Raw genomic sequence first — 11,206 nt, forward strand, 5'->3', positions numbered from 1 at the left:
AGAAGAGGACCCAGAGGACATGCAGGTAAAGGCCAGGAGATGGAGTTCAGCGTTCCAGGGAAGAAGATGCAGTTTAAGTGAGTAAACCAAGGCTGCAATCATTTACCACCACCCACAGCACCCCTTGTGTGCTGATGAAGGAGGTGAGGGGGTGCTGGTACCTTAGCAGGGGCGGGGTCTCCACTTAGTCCTGGTGTCTTGGAGCGCCTGAGCCAGAAGGTGCAGAGAACAGATGTGACACCCCTCTTCCCCCAACACACACACTCCCCTGCCTTCCCCAGCCTTGCGGAGTTTAATTTCTTAGCCTTAGATCTCTGGAAGGCAGAACTGGTGAAGAAAGCCAGAGTTTGACCCAAATCCGCATGCCCCACTTAGTGGCCACGGACCATGGGTAAGTTACGGGAGCTATATGTGTCTCCACTCCTTGATGAAATGAGATCACTCCTGGTATCTACCCTAGGGAAAATGGCTGTGCGGGTTGAGATACATGACGCTTGTCTATACTATGATATGCCTGTCCTCCCCCAACAGTCCCACCACCCAAGCCAACACCATTGGCTTATTAACTTCTTGGAGGCTCAGAGGGATAGAAGATCAGTCACAGTAGAAATTTTCTGTATCCTGTACTTTTTTTTTAACACACCCTCTAGTCCTTTTTCAAAGAAGTGTCCAAGTCCTTTGTTTTTTGTCCAGATTTGGAAAGAATGTTACAAACCCTGGTCTTCACTTTTTCAGGCAGCCAATGGTGTAACTGAGGTGGCAGAAGGAGATCTCCTAGGACTGTTACTTCAAAAGCCTTATCAGGGTTCAAAATCAATTGCATCAGACAGTTCTCTTGGGAAAAGGGGTGGCAGCCCCCACTGGCCAGTAGTAAACTCTGACACCATCATGGGGCTACCTGGCACATCTTGCTCAGTTCCCTAGTCCAGCTTCCAGTTGAAGTTGATGGCTGGTGGCCACCCCCAGGAATGAGGGTGTGGGGCGGGGGCTGGGCTCTGTGTTGGCAGTTACCATGGTTTTGCTCAGAGTTCTGGAGCCAACCTGCCTCACTCCCTGAGATGCTCAGGTCACAGAAGCAGCAAGTCAGAAGCCTGAGGGGACTGACGGAGTGCAGCGCTGGAGGCCGCTAGAGCCTCTGTGGGGATGGAGGCCTCAGAAGGGCAAGGTGGTGAAGAGGATAAGCCACAGGAGACGGTGAAATGGGGCTGAGGATGTGATGGAGGGAGACAGGGAGGGTTCTTGAGAGGTTTGTTTTGAAAAGCAGAGAATATGAAATCAAGGAAGAGAAGCAAAAATGGTGCAGCACGTGAGCTTAGCAAGAGGTCAAAAGGACAAGAGAAGGGGGCCTCCCCGGTGGCGCAGCTGTTGAGCACTGGGTTGCGAAGCTGCCCGCAGCCTCTGCAGCGCCGGTTCGATCCCCGGCTGCTCCCCGGCCACCAGAGGAGGGTCCCACATGGCACGCAGACCTCTCCTGCCGCCCGCTGCTCCCCTCAGCAGTGTACTTCGGTCCTTCTGCCTGCTCTGCTCCCCGCTCTGGCTCTGGTGAATTCTCTCACCCTCCCGCACTTCTGACTGTACCCAGTGCTTGTATAAATAAATAAATCTTTAAAAAAAAAAAAAAGGACAAGAGAAGGTTAACTCATTCAAACAGATTATTAAGTACATATTTTCCTGGGGAAATGATGGGAGAAGGGTCTTACCTCATTGGTTACGAAGAGAGAAGAGCATGTGTGTGTGTGTGTGTTTGTGTGTGTGTGTTTTTTATGGTTTGCTTGTGTAATATCTCTAATGTATTTATGGAGTTGGTTAGCCAGAACTCCCCCTCTGGGAGTTCCTAGAGGAACCCTGGTCCCATATCCTCCTCACTTACCTCCTTCCCTAGCCCTTCTCTCTTCATCCCGAGTGGTCTAGTCCTGAGTCTTCCTTGTTTCCCTTGAATACGGGCTGGAGTTAATACTCATTTTTACTGTGGGACTTTTGAAAGGTCAATGTGTTAGTCTAATCCTGTCCTTGACTTCTAGTATTGATTCAATCCCTTTGTCTATTAATTTTCCGCTTTATTTGTCCCACTTTTGCTGTCAAAAGTTTCCTTCTTGTTATTACCATCACCATCACAGGTTTTCCTGGGCACACCTTAGCATGGAACGATGCTAAAGGTTAGACATGCAAAGAGGTAGACCTGAAGCTTAGGCACTTAATAAATGTCAGCTAAATGAATGGGTGAATGAATCCCTGCTCATGCCCTCAGGGAGTTACCTACATGGAAAGTTCCTGGAAACTGCAACTCTAAGCAGAAAACAAAGTAGAATGACCAGCAACGTTCAACATTCAATAATATGGGCCCAGATTTCTTTTCTCTGGAAGTCATAATAAACTGAAGTTGAATGAAACAAAGTTATTTGAGGACCTCCAATCCCTTGGTGCCTCAGTGCTCTCATCTGTAATCAGGGGTAATAATAGCTAACCTCACAGTTTGTGGGAGAATAAAATATGTTAATGTTTATCAAGTGCTTTTCAAAGTCAGCTAGTGTAGCCTGCTATAATTATTATAAAAGAAATGGGTAGGGCATTCTTGGTTTTCTAAGCAGGGTTTCTCAAAGATGGGTTTCTTGGCCCAGGGCTCCCTCACCTCAGTGCTGGCTCAAGGAAGAGGTCATAGGGAAAGTGAAAAGGGTTTTGGCCGGCATTGGGGCCATGGTTGCCCAGCACCGCCCCACAGAAGCAGTAGCCGAAGCCCCCAGCTGACCACTGTGCCCTGCCTCTCCCCAGGTGACGGACGTGCCCTGCTTAGAGAGGCGCTCCAGCACCACCCCTGCCAGGGATGCGCTTGTGCGCCATGCCAAGGGCCTGGGCCAGGACACCTTCAAAATTGTGAGTAAGGGGCCCACCCCAGACCCTGCCCCCTCCCCGCTTTCCTCCCCAGGCAGGAGACCTGTATCACAGCTCACACCTGTGTCACAGGCTCCCTCTTGTCATACTCTTGGGAAGGAAGAAGAGTAGAATGTTGACTAGAGACTCCTCCCTTCACACACACAGTCCCTCCTGGGTGACAAGGACGGTATCCGTGCCCACCTGCTGGACACTCAGGGCAGCCTATACCATTTTTCTCCTGTGATGTCTCACATCACCTGTTGTCTCCTCAGTGTAAAGAATATCTAAGGCCGCTGAAGAAGTTCCTGAGAAAGTTGCATCCGCCCAGGGACCTTCCCCAGAAGAAGAAGCTAAAGTACATGAAGCAGAGTCTGGTGGTCCTAGGGGACCACATTAACACCTTCCTGAAGCACTACTGCCGAGCCTGGGAAATCAAGCACTGGAAAAAGTAGGGCAGCCTCCTTGTCCTCCTCACTCCACCCACACCTGGGCCACCCCTTCTCCATTCAAGGTCACGCCTCAGTTGAGATCCCTCAGCCCTTCTTCACCAGTATGTAGAGGAGTTGGGATCTCGGAGTGAGGCTGGTGAAGAGGGAGAGAGAATAGGCTGGAGATTATAGGTCCCTTAGTCACTCAGGGCAGCATTGATGGCACTTTGGCTGTGCACACAGTGCACGAAGACCTCTCCTGACCTGAAAAGAATGTTCTTTGATTGAAAAACCACTGTTCAAGTGTGTGGCACAGGTCCTCATCGCCAGGACCAGGTATTCAAGGCAAATTCCCCCCTCTCAGGCCTCCCTGTTAGCGTAAGGAGTTAAGCACAGCACTATGAAGCTATCCGCAGCCTCTGCAGCATGCGTTCAATCCCTGGCTGGCCAGGGAGCTACCCACATGGCGCAGCAGACCTCTCCTGACTTGCCCACTGCTCCCCTCAGCAGTGTACTTCAGTCAATCCGCCTGTTCTGCTCCCCACTCTGTCTCTGGTGAATCCTCTCACTCCCCACACCTCTGGCCTGTACCCCAGTTCTTGTATGCATAAATAAATAAATCTTTAAAAAAAAATTCTTTCCTCTCCATGCCCCCAACCAAGTCTCAGGGGACAGCCTCCCTCAGACTTGTGTTTCTCTCCCCGCAGGATGCTGTGGAGATTTGTCTCCCTCTTCTCAGAATTGGAGGCCAAGCAGCTTCGCAGGCTCTATAAGTACACCAAGAGCAACCAGACAGCCAAGTCCCTGGTGAGGCTCGCAGGAGAGCTCTTCTGGATCCAGCTGAGGGGTTGGCTGGCGTATTGTATGATTGTTGGAGGGAGATCTAAGCCGAGGGGCCCTCTGATAACACCAGTGCTCACTGGGTCCTTTCTGAGGCACACTGCCTGAAACGACCCCAGTGCCCCTCATTTTTACCCCTACAGTGAGCACAGATTGGCTAAAGAGAGCAGAGACTCAGCTTCTAGTGTTCACTCTCTGTTCACCCTGCACACTGGCCCCAAGTTAGCAGGGACAGGGACATTCTTGAGGAGCCAGGGAGGGACAGTGGTGGCCAGGCAGACAGGCACAGCTTAGGAAATGCTCCTGGGACTGTCCGCAGAGCCCGACCTGGCACTGTCCGAAAGCAGTGGTTCTCAAACACTTTGGTCCTAGGTCATGTCTACCCTCTTAAAAATCACTGAGAACACCCCTCCCTCCCAAAACATTTGTTTATGTAGCTTATTTCTTTTGATATTTGATCTATTAGAAATTAAGGTTAAAGAAAAAATTCAAAAATATGAATTTGCTAGCTCTCTTAAAAACAGAAACAAGGCATTCATTATATGTTAACATAAATAATCTTTTTGAAAAATAACTTTCTCAAAACAAGAAAGGTAGTGAGAAGAGTGGCATTTTACACTTCTGCAAATCTCTGTAGCGTTTGGTTTAGTAGAAGACAACTGGATTGTCACATATGCTGAGGCGGTCACTCTCTTGTGGTATATTGATTTGATTGAAGTACATGAAAAAAACCTGCTCCATAGAGTTGGAAAAGAGAAGCATTTTTGGATAATCGTGGATTTTTTTAATACCACCCCTGAATATCAGTTAACTTTTAAAAATTCATAACTTTTAAAGTAGTTTAGGTTTATAGAAAAATTGAGTGGCAGTAGAGTATATCTCCCCCTCCTGCTTCCCTTACCATTAGCTTCGTGCATTGGTGGGGTGTATTTGCCATCACTGATAAGCCAATATGCATTTACATTCTTTGTGCTGCACATTCTATAGGTTCTGACAAATGTACGATGAGATGTATCCACCACTACGGTATCATACAGAATAGTTTCACTTCCCCTAAAAAAAAAAAAGCCCCGTGCTCTACCTATTTAACCTTTTCTCCTCCCCAAAGAAGCACCGATTTTTTGCTATAGTTTTGCCAGAATGTCAGAGTCAGGTCATACAGTGTGTAGCCTTGTCGGGTTTATATTCATGAACTTTCCATACTAGGTTACATTAGAACCCCCTAGTTTCTCTCCCCCTCCTTTTCGGGGCTCTGCGAGGTCGAAAAAATTTCAGGGACCTCCAAGTGTTCACAGAACACACTTTAAGAATCACTAGTTAAAAATAATAATTATAGGTAACAGTTTCTATGTCCAGGCCCTTCATGTTTCCTCCTGTGATCTTCAAAAGTAACCTACGTGGTAATTAGAATTATTGTCCACGGACTATAAATGAAGATGCCAAATGTCAGGAGGTGACGACACTGGACACAGGCCACATGCAAGTAGGGGGGAAGACCCAGTCAAGCCTAATCTGGCTCTGAGGAGACCCCAGCTCTAACATGCCCCCCCAACCCCCCTTCAAGGGGGGGGACCCTCCATGCAGCTTTAGCCAAATCTGGGCCTGTTTCCAGCTCTGAACATTAGTGGAATCTGTGGAACATTTCACTGATTCCTTCTCTGAATAGAAGGAGCTATCATTTCACTGGTTAGGAAAAATTTAAAAGGTATTTGCAGGGTCTCAGTTTTAATTTTGCGAAGGGAGCAACACAAATACCCTTGTTTCATTACAAATAAGACAGCAACTCAATAAAGAGAGGACATGTATCACCAAGGAGACAGTTGACAACCGGCCTCCATGTCCCCTAGGTCCTTCACTTCCTGTCTGTGACTCTCACCCCGTCCTTCTGGTGAGGCACATGTCGGGGCAGCCAGGCCTCAGCAGGTCCTCTGGGAGGTGGGCCCCACTCTTGTCCACACTCCTTTCAACACCGAGGCCTCTTGCAGGTGGCGTTCTGCCCGTTGGACACCCGGGAGAGCTCCTTGCTGGCCGAGCAGGAAGACAGTCTGCCCAAGCTCTGCAGCGCCTGGGGGCTGCGAGGCAACATCAGCGGCATGAAGGAAAGGCTGTCCAAGATGCAGGCCCCGGGCCACCACGAGGCCTCCCTGCTGGGGGAGCCAATGTCCCCGCTCCACATCAGGAGAGGTGATGCCTGGGTGGTGGGCGAAGCCTGGGAGGAGGGCCTTGCGGGTGCCTGCTGCACCCGGGAGCCTCCCGACCCTCCTCTCCCCACTCCGTCTTCCCTTGGCCCAGCATTTCTCTTCCTGTTTTTCCTTCCCCTTCTCCACTTTCCCCCCCTTTTCCTAGTCCCTCCCACGCTCCAGGTAAGCTTATTACAGAGAGTTGCAACCTACAGGTAAACTAGAGAGAGAAATCACCCATCGGCCTGGGCTGGCCGTGGCTACTAACGTTTTTGGTGTTTCCTGTAGTGTTCCGTACAGCCACCCTCCACGTGGAGGTCTCTTGATAGTTTTGTTTCCTGCATTTTTCAGTTACCATGTAAACAAAGGCACAAGATTAGAAGCAGTGCTGAGGCTGTTTCTGGCCACCAGGAACAGGACTCTCTGGAAGTGTCCCAGCAGCAAAAGGACGCCCTCTGCCAGTGTTGGGTGGAGCATGAGCTAAAGGAGGGTTCATTCCTTCAGTGAGGAGGAAGTCCAGCGGATGGCTGTGTGACCACCTGGCCTGGCTCTCTGGACCAAGGCTGTGGGGTTGGTGAATACAGCCTCTCAGTGAAAGGGGCCTTTGCCAAACCGAAACCTATGAAGGAGCCTCTCCGCCCTGTGCTGTGGAGAGATGTTGGAGCTACCCACCTCTAATTCTTCTGGAACTAGCTTCCTGGGCCACAGTTAGCTGATCTTGTTCAGCTGTGTCCTAGAGTGGCAGGGAAAGTGAAGGTAAATGGTGGCCTGAGGATCTTAGAGCAGACTCCTGAACTGGACCCGGGTATTGCTCTGAAGGCCTGGCTAACTGGGGTTAATGCAGGTCAGCAGCTGTGTGAGATCAAGGTAAGGACAGGTAAAGCGCAATAGGCTTGGGTTAGATTCAGCAGCTACTGAGATCCAGAACCCAGCATGGGCTCTAGGAGATTCCTTTTGCCCTTATGTTTAAATTAAGGACGTCAAACAAACAATGGAATAGAGAACAGTCCATCATTAAGATGATCTAGGCCAAGCAGTCCTTGAATCAGATGAAGCATGAGCTCCGGGCATTTGGGTTAACCTTTCCCTGGGTCAGGTGCTTTGTATCTCTTTATCTCACTTAGCCTCTGTATCACCCCAATTAAATAGGTATTACCCTCCCTCCCCCCCCTTTAGAGAAGAGCAATGTGAGTCCATAGGGCAAAGGTAGGACAGGCTACCTGGGGAGGTAAGTTGGGGAACAAGCTCTCTAGAAGGGGGTAGGAAGTGGAGGAGGGAGGGGAGCGGAGGAGTGGGAGGAAGGGTATGTGCAGAGGTGAAGGCAATGAGCAGACCGCCCTGCTTTGCAGGTGAGTGGAAGGAAGCACAGATGTGCAGGATAGGGCATAACAGGAAGAAGCCTTGGCTGGTGGGTAAACAAGTCTGGCTTTTGTACAGTTCTTAAAATAACATTTCATTACTTCAAACATAAGCATATCACAGAAAATAGGGTAATACATCTGTATTAAGCAAAAATAAGAAAATATGAACATCATATTGTCATCACCACTGTTAACACTTTCCGGATTATTTTTATGCAGATGAATATACGCTGCCCTTAAACATCTCCAGAGTTAGGGGCACTGTAAGGGCAGGACTGGACCACTGAGCAGGTTTTCTGATCCCATGCAGACCAGGTAAAGGAGGAGTCAGAGTCCTCAGTGGTTTTGCAGGTTTTTTGTTGGGGTTCACCAGGCATATGGCAGGCAGGGGTCTGGCTGGGGGGCTGGGAGACCTGTTAGCTAACAGGCCTCCCAGCCCCCAGCAAATCTTCACTCTATCTGAGCTCTCTGGAGTTCGTTCTGCTGTTTCTCGGCTTCTCTTTCGGCTTCGGCTTCAGCTTCTACTGCTGCTGCTGGCGTCCCCGTGACGTCGCCCTTAAAAGCACAGTCTTAGCTCAGCTGAATCCCATCTACCTATGCCCACACCCTATTCCAGGTGCCCGCCATCAGGCATACATTCAGGACAAGGATCCATCATTTATCCTGATGGCAGAAGGGCAGAAAAGCCTGATATTTTCTTTACCCTACAGGCACCAATGCCCCCACCCCACATTAGGAAATCCTCATATACCTTGACTTCCCCAAAATTTTAATATAGTCATCCCTGGGTCTAGGGTGTAGGGGGGGGGGATTGATTTTGGGAAACCTCTCAGATAATAAAATCCAAAGATGCTCATCAAGTCCCTCGTAGTTCACCTTCTATATTCACGGGTTCCAGTGTCTGTGGACTTGAATCCAACAGATTAGAAAAAAAAAAATCCATGTCTTAAATGGACATGTGCAGTTTCAAACCATGTTGTTCAAGGGTCAACTGCATGTCTATTTTAACCAAAACAAGGCCTTACTTTGTTGTTGTTTTTCAGTTAATTTTATCAGTCTTCCATATTAATGTTTTCACTTCATCTAATTGTTAATTATTTGCTTCATATTCAAATTCCCAGTGGAGGTATGGATTGCACCAGTTTCCCAAACCATGCTTTTCACCTAACAATGCCCCTTTTGTTACCCCGCCCCCTTCATCTGTTGAAGAGACCAGGCTGTTCTGCAGAAACTTCTACTTTCTGCTTTTTTCTTATTAATTTCTTTTTTTTTTTTAAAGATTTATTTATTTATGCATACAAGAGCCAGGGTACAGGCCAGAGGTGTGGTGGGTCAGAGGATCCATCAGAGACAGAGTGGGGAACAGAACAGGCAGACTGACTGAAATACACTGTGGAGGGTAGAAGCAGGCGAGACAGGATAGTCTGCTGGGCCATGTGGGTTTCTCCCTGGCTGGCCGGGGATCTAACTGGTGCTGCAGAGGCTGCGGATTGTTTCACAGTGCTGCGCTTAACCCCTTGTGCCACCAGGGAGACCCTCTTGTTAATTTCCTTTTGCACCTTTTAGAATTGACCTATAATAAACAGAACTTTAGATGGAAAGACCTGTTGAATTGATGTTACACATTTTGGCTGGGTTATGATAGAGACAAGGCAAGACAAAGCTGTTCTTCATGTGTGTCACGCACTGCCTGGTGGACTTGCCATGAGCATGGTGAGGCCCTCCATTGAATCCACCGTGCAGATGAAAGAGACCTGTGTGCTGGTCATTTGGCACTGTGTTCATGAGCTGTCAAAGACTTTTGCAAATAGTCGTGTAGCAAAGTCCCAGGAATTGGGGTCTGAAACCTGAGCTAGGATTGAGGAAGCATCTGAGTCAAGCAAGGAATGTGGCCCTTGTCCTGACTATACCCCAACTTGCTCTTAGGGTTTGGGCAGGCCACATCCTTACTTTGTCCCTGCTGAGACCTCTCATCTGTAAATCAAGGGTGCAATCATCTCCCTCCCTCACAGGTATATGTGAGAGGAGAGTAAGGACATATAGTTCAGCTGTAAGATTTTTGTTCTTACTCTTTGTGATGTCATCAGGACGATCTCTGACTTTTTTTCCAGGTCCTTTAAGGAAACATCCTCAAAATTCAAAACTCAAGAGAAAGAGGATTATGGAGGCCTCAGAAGCTCCAGAGACCTGCCCATAAGAAGGCTATCTGGGTCAGAGGACAGCACCCTTGGGGTCCCAGAGCATTTATCTTCAATACCTGTTCACTGCGGGATGGAGAACTTTGAAGGACAGGAAAGAAAACTGTCTTTATCTAAAGGATACACAGGTCTTAATTATTTCTAAATGGGGGAGAAAATAAACATCCTTAAGATGGTTTTACTTTACTTGGCTAACAATCACCATTCATTTGTTATTTATTTAAAAAACAATGGCCGTCACCTCAGCGGCAGATATCCCAAAGATACACAGACGACTTGTGTCAAGGACCTTCACAGTCTATGGGGTGAGATGGACTGGAACCAGACATTCCCGCGGGTGAATACAGGTGTCTAGGGAAGACTTCGGAAGCCCTGACAATCTGAGGTGTGTTGCCAGTAGGGAGCACGGGGTGGAGTAGGCCTGGAGTCAGTCAGAGAACATTAAGTCTGGCAGCCTGTCAAAATTGTCTGAATTTCATTTGGTGGGTAACATGGTGGGGACAGTGGCAAAGAAAACATCAAGTAGTGGGTGAGCTGGTGTGACTTGAATATTGGGGAGATGCTCAGGAGACTTTGTGAGCAAAGTGCATGAAAGTGAGAGGCAGGATGGTGAAGTTGGATCACTTTCTAATCTCATGCACAAAAAACTTCCAAATGGATTAAAGATGTAGATATAAGACCTGCAGCAATAAAATATGCTGATGGAAATATTGGCAAAGTATTCCATGATATCAGTGATAAGATATTCTTGGAGACTTGACCCCTATGGTAAATGAATTAAAAGCAAAAATAAACAAGTGGGTTACCACAAATTAAAAAGCTTTTGCTAAGTGAGAAAAAATAAAAGTAGATTAAAAAGTTATCCTATTGAAAGGGAGAAAATATTTACACATTACATAACTGATAAGAGAGGTTGATGTCTAAACTATAGAGAAAACATTCAGTTCAGCAATAGAAAAGCAATAATGGGCAACATCTGAACAGACAATTCACCTAAGAAGATATTCAAAAGGCCAGTAAGTAAATAGAAAAGTGTTCATCTTTGCTCCCAATAAGACAGAGGCAGGGCCTCCCTGGTGGTGCAAGGGGCTAAGCACAGCATTGTGAAGCTATCTGCAGTCACTGCAGCATGAGTTTGATCCCCCGCCAGTCAAGGAGCTACCCACACGGCACAACAGACCTCTCCTGTCTAGCCTGCTGCTCCCCTCAGCAGTCTATTTCAGTAGATCCGCCTGTTCTGTCTCTGATGAATCCCTTCACCTCGGCACCTCTGCCCTGTGCCTCGGTTCTTGTATGCATAAATAAATAAATCCTTAAAAAAATGAAAA

The 11,206-nt window shown here is 47.9% G+C and overlaps 1 protein-coding gene across 1 annotated transcript; it reads left to right on the top strand.

Annotated features, from left to right (window-relative positions):
- The first annotated feature begins 1,021 nt into the window (after positions 1–1,021).
- On the top strand, positions 1,022–10,094 carry CHCT1 (CHD1 helical C-terminal domain containing 1). Its single transcript, XM_037493703.2, has 6 exons — positions 1,022–1,194; positions 2,770–2,871; positions 3,144–3,319; positions 4,007–4,106; positions 6,125–6,323; positions 9,792–10,094. The coding sequence occupies exons 1-6, from the start codon at positions 1,144–1,146 to the stop codon at positions 9,875–9,877; spliced, it is 714 nt and encodes a 237-aa protein (XP_037349600.1). The 5' UTR covers positions 1,022–1,143; the 3' UTR covers positions 9,878–10,094.
- Positions 10,095–11,206: the final 1,112 nt, after the last annotated feature.

Source organism: Talpa occidentalis, unplaced genomic scaffold, assembly GCF_014898055.3.
Source record: "Talpa occidentalis isolate TD23 unplaced genomic scaffold, MPIMG_talOcc4v2.1 talOcc4.7, whole genome shotgun sequence".
NCBI classification, from domain to species: domain Eukaryota; kingdom Metazoa; phylum Chordata; class Mammalia; order Eulipotyphla; family Talpidae; genus Talpa; species Talpa occidentalis.